We start from the raw sequence: 17,325 nt of genomic DNA on the forward strand, positions 1-17,325 counted from the left end.
CAAAACCCAATATACCCTCCCCACTAAAGTGGTGTAGGGTATAAAAAGCATTGTGTTCCAGAAAAATATATTAGAATACAACATTTTAAAGTATTCACTTGTATTGGCGTAATTTTAAGTTATTTATCTTCATGAATCTTTTTGCATTATTTTGAATTACTATGTAAATTATTACATTTCTGATTTTTTATATACTATAATTGCAAAAAAAGCTAAAAATGCTAAAAATATTTTATAAAAATGCTAAATAAAATGCCAAATGTTAAATTAAAATTATACAGCTAAATCAAAATAAAAAATGCTAAATCTAGCTGCAAAAATGCCAAAATGATTACAATAAATATTACACTGATTACAATAAATATTACAGAGTAAGTCCGTAATTTAATAGGAATAATTCAATAAACCGAAAAAGTTTTTTTTTTTTTTAATTCTTTATTCAAATAATCGAGCCCTAGGGCCATTTACGATTAATACAAAAATTTACAATTATATAATGAATAAATAAAATGATGGAAATTCATTAATTAAATAAAATCAAACAAACCCTTATTGGGAACGAATATAACAAAAAAAAAAAAAAAAAACATAGTAAATGTTAACAAATCTTTAGTTATTCATCAAAGCTAATATCTTATGCTTAAAGGTATTTTTGGAGAAATTAAACCTTTTTAAGTTAGAAGGTAAAGAATTCCAAAGTCTACATGATCTTACCAAAAAGGATCTTTCAAATGTAGAGTTTGTAATTCTTGGCAACAGTAATGTAGGATTCCTAGTAGATCTTGAAAAATGGAAAAGATGTAATAAATAGGGTGGTGACCGTGTAACGATAGTTTTATAAAACATTAATAGAATTCCAATTTCTACGAATGAACGAAAAGAACAGTTGAGAAAATTTAACAAATAATCTGACACATGATCAGTAATTCTGAGATTGTAAATATATCTAATGATACGATTGAAAATTAATTTAATACGATTAAAATGCATTATAGATGTACCACTATAAATATCCAGGCAGTAACGAATATGGGGCATAAGTAAAGCATGGGCTATTTGTTTTTTCACATTAATTGGTAGGTAACAATTTAACGAATACAGTGATCTCAATACTTGGCAAATTTTCAAACTTACATTAGATATATGCTTGTCAAAAGTCAACGTTTTATCAAGTGTTAACCCAAGGCAAGTTATTGAGTCAACAAACGATATACGCTCACCACCTAGCACAATATTTATGGAGTCTATAGCACTATTGTTTGTTGAAAAAGTTATTGCTTTTGTTTTCGATGGATTGAATTTTAATCTATTATTAAACGCCCATTCGGAAACTTTAGACAAAGTATAATTTATAGTATTTTCATGGCAATCGAGAAACTGTATTTCGGAAGAAAAAAGTAATGTGCTAAACAAAGTACCATAAATACAGTTTTCTCCCTTTTACGAAACAGGTGTCTCATAATTTTAAGAGATGTACCCAAAATATTTAGAAAAATTTGATTATTAGTTCAAAAGATATAAAGGGCCAAAAAAGTACCAAAATCACCTTTGTTACACATTTTTACCCCTTAAAAGTACTCAAGTGCTCATTTTAAGAGTGCATTACAGGTGCATTTTTCTTGTATCACTAATATAGTGTAAGATAATTAAGAAAAACTGCTTTACCCGTTTTCCCCTTTTTACCCGTAAATGTGCAAATTTCGAAAAATCCCTCCTTAGTAAATCTACATAACCAAAAACTGTCAAAATTTCATGATTCTGATTCTGCCGTTTGGGCAGTACGATGATGAATCAGTCAGTCAGTATATATTGTAAAATATAAATTTGTTATTGAATTTATTATTCATAGAACAATAGTAGCGGTTTTCACTATAGGTAGTATATTTAATACCCTATTTACATATATTACAACTTTTTTATATTGTAAACTTTGTAAAAGATTATCAAAAAATCCTTTAAAGTGTTTCGAAATATTTTAACACAGCTAGATTTTAGCAGTTATTAATCTTTAACAACATTCTTTATGCTACTATTTGCTTCACACATTCCTGCCGTTTCATAAAATTCAATTGCCAGGAGACATTTAACTTGTTTTCATTGATTTTGATGTTTTTTTTTTTTTTTTTTGAATGGGTGTATTTAGCAAAAAGGATGTTACGTTCTGCCTCCAAATTTATAATTTCAATTGAAAAAAACTACAGTAGAACATCGCTGCGGAACGACCGGAAATATACACGGCCAAAAATTGTAAACTCCAAGTTTAAAATTTCCATGAAAAAACTCTTTTTAATATATCTATCATACTTAACATGATTACAAGGGTTCTTTACTACCAAGAGTGAAAACCGCTAGTGTAAAAAATATACTATATTGTGTATTTTAAGTATTAAAAAGCAATATGGCAATGTAGTGTTAAATATCATCTCTTAATAAACGTTTAAGTGATTGTTTTGTTAATTGGTGAAAATTATTAAATAAATTCCAAAAAGAAATTATCTTTAAAGATTATATCTATATCTATATATAAAAAAATGAATGTGTGTTTGTTTGTATGTTTGAACGCTACAGACTACTAAATGGCTAGGCAGTGGAGAAATACTCAAAGCTGCCAAAATGCTGCCCTAAGGACTGTAACGGGCTGCATGCAAATAACCTCAGAACACCATCTACATGAGGAAACGAACTGACTAGACAGTTCCTCCAGGGATGTCACCGGAGGAGTCATCCCAACTTTAACATGCTCCCCCGAGTCATGTCAGGAAAAACCTTCGTGTATACGAAGAGAGCATACAAAGTTATGTTTAGGATCCCTTAGTTCGGACTTCAATACCGCGGTTTCAGGTTTCCGCATGAATGTCGTTCTTGGGGGTTGCCCACCGCCCATAGCAGAAACAGAGAAGGACCTGCAGCGGAAAACAAGAGTTGCTCTGGCACAACTGAGATCGGGATGGAGCAACAGGCTCAACGCCTACTGGTCCAGCATAGACAGTGCCGTCCCCAATATATGCCCATCTTGTGGACAGGGTCCCCATGATACCCACCACATATTCAACTGTTCAGCCCACCCTACTTCACTTAGCCCAATGGATTTATGGACTAACCCTATTGAAGTAGTCCAATTTCTTGGCTTGGACCTAAATACAGAACCCCCGGATTAAAATTGTATAGTTTAAGCTGTTACAACAACAACAAAACGCCTGAACCGATTTTCTTAAAATTTGTACAGCGAATTCCTGTATGTCTGGAATAGGTAATAGGCTACTTTTTGTTTTGAAATTTCAAATGGGAGAGGAGCCACGCCCACATTTAAAAAATATAAAATTTGTATATTTGAGATAATATAATAGAGTCCTTAAATTTTGTCGTAGCCACTTTAGTGTCAATATGATTATATAGGATAAAAAGTGGGCGTACTAGCGTTAGGGGTCGTGGCACCTCCCATTTAAATTAAATACAAAAATTCGTTTATCTTTAAACTATTACAGTTAGAATTTTAAATTTTTGCACGAATAACTTTAACAACCATGTAAACATTTTGGGTATTTAATTGGCAGACTATCCATGATTTAAAAATTAGATACAAAAATTTTTAAATCATACAAATTCTTAAAATTTCTTATTACGAACAACTTTGACTGATCCTGCAGAGTTCGTTATAAACGAGTTTGACTGTGTATATAAATTTCATTGTATTATCATCAATAATTTATAGAACATCAACCTACATGTTTGATAAGTTATCAATATAGTAATATACGAAACTATTTATACCCTACACCACTATAGTGGGGAGGGTATTATACGTTTGTGCTGATGTTTGTAACATACAAAAATATTGGTCCAATACCCACCTTAAAGTATACCGATTTCTCTTTTGTGTTTTGAGGATTGAACGATTGTCGATCATTAAAATTGTATCTCGTACTGGCTTGAATCCTTTGTTCCAATTGGAACAAGGATTATAATGACACAATTATCTAAAATCTTAAAAAAACTAATGTAGAAAAAACACACATCCATATATCTCGCTAGCTTACCTTCCGAAGGATTTCAAATGATATTTTGAACAATAATTAAAAAATTTAATGTCCCCAAATTAATAGTAATTAAATCTTTATTTATTCTAATATTTAACGGTTTGAAATTATTAAATGTTTTATTTCCTATTCCGTTTGTATTTCAAATGAAAATTTTTCAACATTTGTATGCCTTAATTTTCATAGATACTTAGAACAAATTTTATTTGAGTATTTTCGAAATAAGCAGGTATTAAATACACTCAAAGAAAATAATAAGTACTAGCCTCACATGACTAAGAAAAGCATCAATAGCGATGTAATGGGGATAAATCTCTTCGTAGAGTTTCAAAAGGATCGGTCCATAATTGACCCTACCCCCAAATAAAGTCCCCTTCAAAAAATGACTTTATCGCTCATAACTAGCTAAGAGAAGCATCAATAGCGGTGAAATTCGGCACAAACATGTTTTATGGGAACGTTAATCACTTCGTAGAATTTTATAAGGATCGGTTCATAATTGACCCTACCCCTCAAATAAAGTTCCCTTTATCGCTCATAACTGGCTAAGAGAAGCATCAATAGCGGTGAAATTCGGCACAGAAATGTTTTATGAGAACATAAATCTCTGCGTAGAATTTTATAAGAATCGGTCCTTAATTGACCCTACCACCCATATAAAGTCCCCTTCAGAAAATTACTTTATCGTTCATAACTGGCTAACAGAAGCATCAATAGTGGTGAAATTCGGCACAACCATGTTTTATGGGAACGTAAATCTGTTGTAGAATTTTGAAAGGATCGGTTTATAAGTGACCCTACCACCCGAATAAAGTTCCCTTCAGAAAATAACTTTATCGCTCATAACTGGCTAAGAGAAGCATCAATAGCGGTGAAATTCGGCACAGATATGTTTTATGAGAACATAAATCTCTTCGTAGAATTTTATAAGGATCGGTCCATAATTAACCCTACCCCCCATATAAAGTCCCCTTCAGAAAATGATTTTATCGCCCATAACTGGCTAAGAGAAGCATCAATAGCAGTGAAATTCGGCACAAACATGTTTTATGGGGACATAAATCTTTTCGTAGAATTCTATAAAGATCGGTCCATAATTGACCCTACCCCCTATATAAAGTCCCCTTTAGAAAATTACTTTATCGCCCATAACTGGCTAAGAGAAGCATCAATAGCAGTGAAATTCGGCACAAATATGTTTTACGGGAACATAAATCTCTTCGTAGAATTTTATAAGGATTGGTGTATAATAGACCCTATTCCACCTATAAGGTCCATTTCAGAAAACAATGAATTCATCGCTCATTACTACAAAATTCTACATAAACAAGTTTCGTGCGATCCCAAATCTCCCTATCAAATTTTATAAGGATCGATCCTTATTGAAAGTAAGAAAATATCGGTTCACGTTTTCGCCTAGCCCTATTATAAGGCCCCCTTCAGAAAATAACTTTATCGCTAAGAATTGTATCAATAGCGGTGAAATTCAACATAAACATGTTTAATGAGAACTTAAATCTATTTTTTTATAAGGGTAGGCCAATTATTTGTGCTACCCTCCCATATAAGGTCCCCTTGACTTTAATGCTCATATCTGCTCATAACATATATAAAGCAATAAAATTCGACATAAAAAAGTTTTATAGGAACTAAAATCATTTTGTTAAATTTAAGGAGGATGGTCCATAATTGACCTTACCAAGGTCCCCTTCTGAAAATGACTTTAAGACTTATTACTGACTCAAAAATGTGTGTACATTTGTAAAATTCTACATAAACATGAATGATTTGATGGTGGGTATATAAGATTCGGCATGGCCGAATATAACACTCTTACTTGTTTTAACTTTATTTCGGAATATTTTTCTTTTTTTGACAAAAAAGAGATTTTTTTTAAGAGGGCTTAAAGGGGAGTAGGGCAAAATATGTCCCTATCCTTAAAAATGTTGGTAGGAGCAGTTTTTAGAGAGATAGCAGAATATTTGACGTAATTATAGCATAAAAAGTTCAAATCGGGAGGTACGGTTGTATGGGGGCTAGGTGAAATAATGGACCGATTTCAACCATAGGGTCAAATGAAGCCCGATCATTACAAAAATCGGTAGTGTCATTTAAAGTTCTATAAAAATAAGTTTTGTCGACTTTTGTTAACATAATAAATCATTTAAATTAATTATAAGCCAAAAGGCCATATTTGGGGGGTACGGTTGTATGTGGACTAGTCGAAATAATGGACCGATTTTAACCATTTTCAATAGGCTTCGTCCTTGGGCCAAAAGAAGCGTGTGTGCCAAATTTCATCCAATTATCTTGAAAATTGCGGCCTGTACCTTGCGCACAAGGTTTACAGGGAAAGCCAGCCAGACGGACGGACGGATATATCTTAATCGACCTTGCGCACGAGGTTTACATGGACAGCCAGCCAGACGGACGAACGGACATAGCTTAATCGACTCAGAAAATGATTCTAAGCCGATTGGTATACTTTAAGGTGGGTATAGGACGAATATTTTTGTATGTTACAAACATCAGCACAAACCCAATATACCCTCCCCACTAAAGTGGTGTAGGGTATAAAAAGTTATAGAAAATTATAAATTTTAGCACATTAATTGTATGGATAGTGATAATTCCAAGAATTTATTACAATTGTACTCAGATATGTGGCATTTCATTCACAAACAAATTTAATACGTTAATTTGTTCAAATTTTTCTATCAATTTAATATATTTTAAAAGAAAATTTAGATGTAACCGACACCTTGCTGTTACAAAATTCATAAACAGAAAATAAATGTGTACTTACGTCTTTTTTCTTTTAAAGTTGAAACCATTGGATCTATTGCTATGAAATTTTCAGAGATGATGCTAATAGACCTAAATTATCGATTTCTATAAAAAAAAAACGAAAATCAAAAATCAAGTCGCTTACGTCCATTTTGCAAAAAGAGCTCAATATGATCCAGTACTCGTCAGTTTAGCAGGTTGTAGTCAAAATTAATAAACAAATGGGTATATTTATACTCTATATGTATGTATATTTATACTCTACACTACTTTAGTGGGGAGGGTATATTGGATTTGTGCTAATGTTTGTAACGTATAAAAACATTCGTCCTACACCCACCTTAAAGTTTACCAAACGGCTTAGTGTCGTTTTCTGAGTCGATTAGGCTATGTCCGACCGTCTGGTTGGCGGACGGCCCATGTAAACCTTGTACGCAAGGTAGGGTCGTAATTTTCAAGATAATTTGATGAAATTTGGCACACACTATTGAAAATCGGTACATTATTTCGCCAGCCACCATACAACATTACCCCCGAATAGGGCCCTTGGGCTCATAATTAACTTAAATATACTATTATATCAACAAACTCCCTTCAGAAAATGACTTGAAGGTCAAAATTCATATATGTATAAACATACATAAATCTTTTAAATTCGACATGTTAGGAAATAACACAAAAGCGGATACTACATTTGTGTCAATGATTTAACTTTTTAAAAATTTTTATTATTTATCTCATTCACTCCGAAAAAAGTAACATTCGGCAAACAGGAACTTATTTTAATTTTTTCATCAGAGATTTCCCTTTGTGTATCTCAATAAAAAAAAACTGCAAAATTAAGAGAATGACGTACGTACGTGTGAATGAGGAAAAACCAGAGAGCTCCTACGGTAGCTCATCGCGTATGTCTGAATTACAATAATGTGGAAAATATCGGAATATGATAATTTACGTTTTTTGGTATCAATCGCACTTTAATTTTTATTGACAAACATTTTTAAACAAAAATTCCAAGATAAACTAATATTTGTATATAATTAATATGTGAGGTGCCATGCCCTTTTACGCTAGTCTGCCCACTAAATAATTATCTTCAAAATAGCGACCTGTAGTTTGATTACAAGGTTTACAAGCCCTATTCGGGAGTATACTTGTATGGGGCCTACGTGAAATAACGGACCGATGATAACTATTTTCAATAGGCTTCGTCTACGATACAATAAAAGATACTGCGTCAAATTTCGTTGAATTATCTCCAAAATTGCGACCTTCAGTTTGATTAAAATGTTTACAATGTTTTCAATAGGCTTCGTCTATGGTACAATAGAAGATCCCAAATTTCATTGAATAATCTCCAAAATTGCGACCTGTAGTTTGATATATAATACCATACACCTGTATACGTATAAAACGTGATTTATTTTTCATAATAGAGCAATTAAGTTGAATTGCACCTTGCCTCAGATATACTTAAGCTATTTATTGTTTAATAAAACTGTGGATATTTAAGCAAAGTTTAAAATTAGTAAATGCTTTTATATTTTTATTTTTGACTTCGCAATAAATATGCATTTACCTCATATTTAAAAATACGCATATTTAAAATATGGTTCTGTTCCAAATATTTTTAGTATTTTTGCTAAAACTATTTACCCATACAAGCTATTGCATATTACAGTTTACAGACAAATGTAAAATGTTTTTACATACAATATATATTACGCCGCAACTCGCTAACATATTTATAATACCCTAATATTTTTCATATGGCTTGCTTATAATATTAAAATATTTTCCTAAACAAATTATTCGAAGTCAACAATATTGAAGCCATGCAAGCAGTAACATACGAACATGAAATCTACGCAAGCAGAGTAAGGGAAAAATTAATACATGTTTAATTTTTATGTGGAGTATTAAAATGAATGTTTTTGTATGGATTGTAAAAGGTAATAACCAGAAGTTACCTAATAATGAGTCAGCTTTTGGTGCATAAATAAAAGAGCAGTATGAGTTCTTTGATTAACATTCAAATTTTAAAATGCAATATATTTTATAATTTTGAATTATTTGTTAATGCGTTTATTAATTATTGTTAAATTCTGAAAAATTGTACATCTATTTAATATTATAAGCTATTCTGTATTATATAAACAAAATTTTTAATTTCCCCTGTTAATTTAGTAAGTAATTAACTAATTGTTACTAACTAAAGCTTCCTTCTTTTTGCTGACACATATTGACTGAAAATGTCGTTTTTTTTACAACTTTGAAGGCATATCTAATCCCCTTTTCAGGATATTCCTGCCCGTTAGCCCGAATTGAAGCTATTAAAAGAAATAGACAGTAATTAAAACAAATAAGGAAAATATATTTTATTTACCCATTAAAAATTCATAAAAACGTTTTAAATTTTTAAGCGAAAGCTTGCCGTGGACGGCGCTGCGAATTGTTGCCCCAGGTAAAATGGCCCCAAAACATAAAACGAAATATGGCCTCAACAAAGATACAGGAAACAAAAACAAGAAATTTTGTTTTTGTTATATAAATATATATATAATATATATATATATATTATATATAATAAATATATATATATATATATATATATATATATATAATATTAATATATAAATATATATTATATATATATAATATATATAAATTATATATGTATATATATTAAATATATATATATATATATATATATTATATATATATAATATAATAATATATATATAATATATATATATATATAATATATATATATATATATATATATATAATATATAAATATATATATATAAATAAATAATATATATATATATATATATATTAAATATAATATGTATAGATATATATATAAAAACCAAAAAACTTCGCAGCGCCGTCCACGGCAAGCTTCCGCTTAAAAATTTAAAACGTTTTTATGATTTTTTAATGGGTAAATAAAATATATTTTCCTTATTTGTTTTCATTTTTATTCATGAATTACTGTCTGTTTCATTTAATAGCTTCAATTCGGGCTAACGGGGAGGAATATCCTGAAAAGGGGATTAGATATGCCTTCAAAGTTGTAAAAAAAACGACATTTTCAGTCAATATGTGTCAGCAAAAAGAAGGAAGCTTTAGTTAGTAACAATTAGTTAATGATAATTATTATTTACTAAATTAACAGGGGAAATTAAAAATTTTGTTTATATAATATAGAATAGCTTATAATATTAAATAGATGTACAATTTTTCAGAATTTAACAATAGTTAATAAACGCATTAACAAATAATTCAAAATTATAAAATATATTGCATTTTAAAATTTGAATGTTAATCAAAGAACTCATACTGCTCTTTTATTTATGCACCAAAAGCTGACTCATTATTAGGTAACTTCTGGTTATTACCTTTTACAATCCATACAAATACATTCATTTTAATACTCCACATAAAAATTAAACATGTATTAATTTTTCCCTTACTCTGCTTGCGTAGATTTCATGTTCGTATATTACTGCTTGCATGGCTTCAATATTGTTGACTTCGAATAATTTGTTTAGGAAAATATTTTAATATTATAAGCAAGCCATATGAAAATATTAGGGTATTATAAATATGTTAGCGAGTTGCGGCGTAATATATTGTATGTAAAAACATTTTACATTTGTCTGTAAACTGTAATATGCAATAGCTTGTATGGGTAAATAGTTTTAGCAAAAATACTAAAAATATTTGGAACAGAACCATATTTTAAATATGCGTATTTTTAAATATGAGGTAAATGCATATTTATTGCGAAGTCAAAAATAAAAATATAAAAGCATTTACTAATATTTAAACTTTGCTTAAATATCCACAGTTTTATTAAACAATAAATAGCTTAAGTATATCTGAGGCAAGGTGCAATTCAACTTAATTGCTCTATTATGAAAAATAAATCACGTTTTATACGTATACAGGTGTATGGTATTATATATCAAACTACAGGTCGCAATTTTGGAGATTATTCAATGAAATTTGGGATCTTCTATTGTACCATAGACGAAGCCTATTGAAAACATTGTAAACATTTTAATCAAACTGAAGGTCGCAATTTTGGAGATAATTCAACGAAATTTGACGCAGTATCTTTTATTGTATCGTAGACGAAGCCTATTGAAAATAGTTATCATCGGTCCGTTATTTCACGTAGGCCCCATACAAGTAAACTCCCGAATAGGGCTTGTAAACCTTGTAATCAAACTACAGGTCGCTATTTTGAAGATAATTATTTAGTGGGCAGACTAGCGTAAAAGGGCATGGCACCTCACATATTAATTATATACAAATATTAGTTTATCTTGGAAACTATTACAGTTAGAATCTTTAAATTTTGCACGAATAACTTTAACATAAGATTCTAACTGTAATAGTTTCCAAGATAAACAAATTTTTGTATATAATTTATATGGGATGTGCCACGTCCCCTTACGCTAGTCCGCCTACTTTTTATCCTAAATAATCATATTGACACTAAAGTGGCTCAGACAAAATTTGAGGACTCTAAATGTTATCTCAAATATACGGTTTTATATTTTCTTAATATGGACGTGGCTCTTCGCCCACTTGAAATCTCAAAATAAAAAGTGGCCTATTACCTATTCCAGACATACAGGAATACGCTGTGAAAATCGGTTCAGCCGTTTAGTAGTATAACGTTTAGTAGTATAACGTTCAAACAGAAAGAAAAATTAAAGAACAAAACCCATTCAATATTTAATAAACATAAACTATTTAAAACTTATTAATTAAATTAAAACCCATAAAATAAAACTTACCCTAAATAAAAAAATAAAACTTAAACCTAATCAATACAAAACTTAAATCTAATATAAAAGATGAAAAACACCCAAAATGTTATAAATTATGAAATATTATTATGAACTTAAATCTATTTTTGACACTTAAACGGATTTTCCAAAGAAAAAACGTTCTTCAGCGCAGAGTTATTATTTTACGTTCTATGCATAGTTCTTAAAAGGTGTACTTTTTATACTAAGACAGGGATGTTCGTTATATTTACAATTTCAATAAAATTAAACAAATTTACTTGATTTCAAATCAACAAAATGTATAGGAAATTACTTGATTTCGAGTAGATTTCGATCGAAGATTTCGATCGAGTGTCTTACGATATGTCTGGAAGGTACTATTGTTTTGTACGAACAACTTTGACATCCATATGAAAACATGTTGACAAAATGGGCAGCTTAGATACAGTGGACGTGGCAACTCCCATATTAACAAATCTTAAATTAGAATATCTGAAAAAGTATAACAACTAGAGTCATAAATTTTTTTCGTAGCCTCTTCAGTATCGACACGAATATTTACGTCAAAAATTTGGCGGACTAGACATAGGGGGCGTGGCATAGGAATTACATACTAAAATTACTTTATCTGGAAAACTATTGGAGTTTTATCTGGAAAACTATTGGAGTTTCTGTGAAACACAAAAATTCGTTTATCTGCGAAACTATTAATGCAATGTGTGTAATAAATAATCGGACTTGATTTAAATAAATAAATTCGTTTTCTAGGAAACAATTGGAGCTATAATCTTCAAATTTTGTACGAAGAATTTTAACATCCATGTGAACATTTGGGGGGAAAATGGGCGGACTAGCATTAGGGAGCATTGACGCCTCCCATATAAATTAAGTAAAAAAATTCCTATTTATGGGAAACTGTTAGAGCTAGAATCATCAAATTTGCACAAAGAACTCTGACATCCATGTGAATATTTGGGCAATAAATTGATTTTATGATTATATGGAGATGTATTTTTATACCCTACACCACTTTAGTGGGAAGGGTGGCACACACGCTTCTTTTGGCCCAAGGACGAAGCCTATTGAAAATGGTTAAAATCGATCCATTATTTCGACTAGCCACAATACAACCGTACCCCCCAAATAGGTCCTTTTGGCTTATGATATATTAAATGATATATTATGTTAACAAAAGTCGACAAAACTTAGTTTTATAGAACTTTAAATGATACTACCGATTTTTGTAATGATTGGGCTTCATTTGGCCCTAGCCCCCATACAAACCCCCCTTCAAAAAATGACTTAAACGTCTAAAATTGACTTGTAACCATTTGTATCGCAATGAAACTCAACAAAACTAACTGCTATTTAGAAATATATCCTTTTCCCAAATTAACCGAGGATCGGCCCATATTTGACCTATATAAAGCCTCATTTAGAAATATTAGTTTTTTATCAATAAATTGCTTAAATATTTTGGAATATTATATTATATATATTATTATATATATTATTATATTCAACATAAAACTTTCTTTATAAAAAATAAAAATTTTATAAAAAGTAAAAATTTTAAAAATATACTCATGGTGTAGGGTATTATATGGTCGGCCATGCCCGACTATACTTTCCTACTTGTTAACATACATACTGACTGGTGTAGGGTATATCATTTTTGTTTAAAAATGTTTGTCAATAAAAATTAAAGTGCGATTGATACCAAAAAACGTAAATTATCATATTCCGATATTTTCCACATTATTGTAATTCAGACATACGTGATGAGCTACCGTAGGAGCTCTTTGGTTTTTCCTCATTCACACGTACGTACGTCATTCTCTTAATTTTGCAGTTTTTTATTGAGATACACAAAGGGAAATCTCTAATGAAAAAATTAAAATAAGTTCCTGTTTGCCGAATGTTACTTTTTTCGGAGTGAATGAGTTAAATAATAAAAATTGGCCCAAGGACGAAGCCTATTGAAAATGGTTAAAATCGGTCCATTATTTCGACTAGTCCCCATACAACCGTACCCCCCAAATATGGCCTTTTGGCTTATAATTAATTTAAATGATTTATTATGTTAACAAATGTCGACAAAACTTAGTTTTATAGAACTTTAAATGACACTACCGATTTTTGTAATGATCGGGCTTCATTTGACCCTATCCCCCATACAAACTCCCCTTCAGAAAATGACTTAAAGGTCAAAATTCACTTACAAACACTAATAACACTTTTAAATTCTACATAAATAACATTGAAGAAGAGTTAACTCCCCCTACCAACATTTTTAAGGATAGATCCATATTTTGCCCTACTCCCCTTTAAGCCCTCCCAAAAAAAGTAAAAATATTCCGAAATAAAGTTAAAAAATAAACCAAATGCTTTATTTTTTTAAATAATCCCCATTTTAACATACATACTGACTGGTGTAGGGTATCATATGGTCGGCTACGCCCGACTATACATTTATACTTGTTATGAATTTAATTCATTCTAATTACATTACATTTGTTATTTCCATTTAAATAACTCTTATATTTGGTTGTAAATTTGTGGATTTTGGAAGGCGGACCTGTATATGGACTCCTAATGAATCAATAGCCCCAGAATTTATTCGATATAAGGCGAATTGTACTACAATGTATGGATATTAATGTGGACATCAGTGTGTTTTTCAGAATGGTCTTTAATGAGGTATTTGGTCAATTGTGGACCGAGGTCTATAGAATTTAAACGCGTTATTAGTTTTAAAAACAAATGTTTTTTTGTAGAATTTCATCATTCCGTTTTAATTTTTGAAAGATTTATTAACTGTAAACTTATTTTCTGTATGGAAAAAATCATTGTCTTATAGGATCCATATATGTAGGCTAGGGTCAAATATTGCCTGATATCCGTAATACTTCCCAACATCATTTACAGGTTTATATAACCGAATTCTGCAAAATTTTATAGCGATTGCAACATAAACAACATATTTAATTATGTTTTGACTATTTCCCGTGAGGTACTTGTATTGAGGCTAAGTGAAATCATGAACCATTTTTGCCCATTATTAACACAAAACAATATTTGTCATCAATAGAGAATTTCATCACTCTAGCTCATAACGTTTGGAACCTATCCGGTTTTCAACAAAAATACTGACTTACAGACATCGTCTTAATTCGAAGATAATTAAAAAAATGTTCTCCTGTAAAATTTTGTTTTTGTCGGTTACGTCTTTTGTGCAAAAAGGGCTCGATATGTATGCCAATAAAATAAGCAGTAGTATCACATAAATCGAAGATACTTTTTAAATTTTCTTAAAAAATGATTCAAAATGCACTATGTATTCTTAACTGTTTGATGCACGCTTTTGTTTTGCTTACAAGCACGTACAGTTGCAACTTTATGTATGTATGTATGAAGGCACATTAGACCGACTCACTCTTTATGGAAAGCAAAAAAACGTGATTTTGTTACCCCTCTCGAAATTTACTTTGCTTTGTTTTATGATGATTCTTTAAATATCTTAAGTCTAGCGATGACCGTTTGTGAGCTGGACCAAATTAAAAAAAGATATTTTGGAACTATTTTTTAAAATGGGATATCGATTAAAAGGGGGTTTAAAGCCGCGTCCAATGATGTATTAATCATAAATAACAGTCTGCTCATAATTGTCATATTTCAAACATATTTAAAATTTTTAGATTTTTTGCTAATACAAATTAAATGTATGCACAATTGTGCAAATTTTGCTTACCACTAGACTTGGCTTCAAAAAAATTTTAAATGATATCTCATATCTTATATTTTGTTTAAGAAAAAACTGTAAAATTTAAAAAAAAAATACTGAAAAGGGACCTTTTTTGTAACCGGTCCAGCTCACGAACGGACATCGATAGACAAAAAATATTTTGGGATCAATCATAAAACAAGGACTTTTTGAAGCTTTTTTAATTGAAAACAAGTAGGAAAGTATAGTCGGGCACGGCCGACCATATAATACCCTACACCATGAGTATATTTTTAAAAATTTTACTTTTTATAATGAAACTTTTATGTTGAATATTTTTCCAAAATATTTAAGCAATTTATTGATAAAAAAAAAACTAAAATTTCTAAATGAGGCTTTATGTAGGTCAAATTGGGCCGATCCTCGGTAAATTTGAGAAAAGGATATATTTTTAAATAACAGTTAGTTTTGTTGAGTTTCATTGCGTTACAAATGGTTACAAGTCAATTTTACACGTTTAAGACATTTTTTGAAGGGGGGTTTGTATGGGGGCTAGGGTCAAATAAGGGCCGATCCTTACGAAAATCTGCAGTGTCATTTAAACTTATGTAAAACTTATTTATGCCAATTTTCAGAGAGATAATAGAATATTTGACGTAATTATGGCATAAAAAGTTCAAATCGGGAGGTACGGTTGAATGAGGGCTAGGTGAAATAATGGACCGATTTCAACCATTTTCAATAGACTTCGTCCCTGTGCCAAAAAACATGCTCGGTCCAAATTTCATCAAATTATCTTGAAAATTGCGGCCTGTACCTTGCGTACAAGGTTTACATGGACAGCCAGCCGGACAGACGGACGGACGGACATGTCTTAATCGACTCAGAAAATGATTCTGAATCGATCGGTATACTTTAAGGTGGGTATTGTACCAATATTTTTGTATGTTACAAACATCAGCACAAACGTATAATACCCTCCCCACTATAGTGGTGTAGGGTTTTTTTTAAATCGTGCCCCCTAAAGGATATTTTCTTGAAAACTGTCCAGCTCACGAATGGACAATACATAATCGAAAATATTTTGGGTAACATTACATTACAACGAATATTTTGACAGGGGTAACTCAAGCACTATTTTTTGTGAGTCGGTCTAATGCGGTTTTAGGTCATAAATATGACGCAATTTATTTTAAACTAGCATTCCTTCAGTGTTTATGATTTTATTCTTATACATATGTACTTACCGTTTGTCCCGGACGTCTGCCTCGTCCTCTATTAGATGATTGCTGATTTCCAGGACCAGCTCTTCCACGTGCACGACCAGCAATTGCTGATGGTTTATCCATTTTTTATTGCAATATTTTCTGGTATTCTTCTAAAATATCAATATGACGAACCGCAGTTAAACTAGAAACAAAAAATGCGTCATTAAAAATAGCGTCGTTATCAAATTACCGTTAACTTGGCTTTTTCTCCCAAATAATGGAACTAATACACTTGACAACGAAAGAAATATGAATGCTGATCGAAACAATTTTTTAAAAGACGCGCTTTTCAGTGTTGCCATTTTCTTATCATAAATCAGTGGTGAAAAGTTAAAATAATCTCAAAGTACTTTTTTATACACGAACTGTAACAAGATATATTACAAGGTATATTTATTTTATAAGGTAGTGTTAACAAAACAGCTGACTATTTTTTGCTCACATTCATGTTTTTTCGCCGCGGTGTAGAGTTAATGTCAAACTTTGTTTACGTTTGGTTAATGTATGCAAAATGTCAAAGTTTGTTTATATTTTTAATTTGACATTTAAAAGTGTGCTTTTAAAAGTAAAACTAAATTTATAATCAAATTGTGAAAAATTGTGAGTGATAAAAGTGTTATTATTGTGAAATTAAAAAAAAAAACAATGCGTTGTTGCAAAATATGTGGGAAGAAAGAATTTTAACAATTTTATTATATTTC

General features: G+C 30.6%; 1 protein-coding gene across 2 annotated transcripts in view; it reads right to left on the reverse strand.

Annotated features, from left to right (window-relative positions):
* LOC111678555 (protein aubergine) overlaps positions 1–16,933 on the reverse strand; it is an 87,597-nt gene extending 70,664 nt beyond the window's left edge. The window contains exons 1-2 of one of the 2 annotated variants that reach the window (XM_023439947.2): positions 16,815–16,933; positions 16,604–16,734 (exon numbers count right to left, since the gene is read on the reverse strand). In XM_023439947.2, the coding sequence (XP_023295715.2) occupies positions 16,604–16,705 (102 nt within the window). In that variant the 5' untranslated portion in view covers positions 16,706–16,734; positions 16,815–16,933. Of the gene's footprint in view, positions 1–16,603 lie in introns of both variants that reach the window. The other variant, XM_023439946.2, reaches the window with a different exon arrangement.
* Positions 16,934–17,325: the final 392 nt, after the last annotated feature.

This window comes from Lucilia cuprina, chromosome 2, assembly GCF_022045245.1.
Source record: "Lucilia cuprina isolate Lc7/37 chromosome 2, ASM2204524v1, whole genome shotgun sequence".
Taxonomy (NCBI): domain Eukaryota; kingdom Metazoa; phylum Arthropoda; class Insecta; order Diptera; family Calliphoridae; genus Lucilia; species Lucilia cuprina.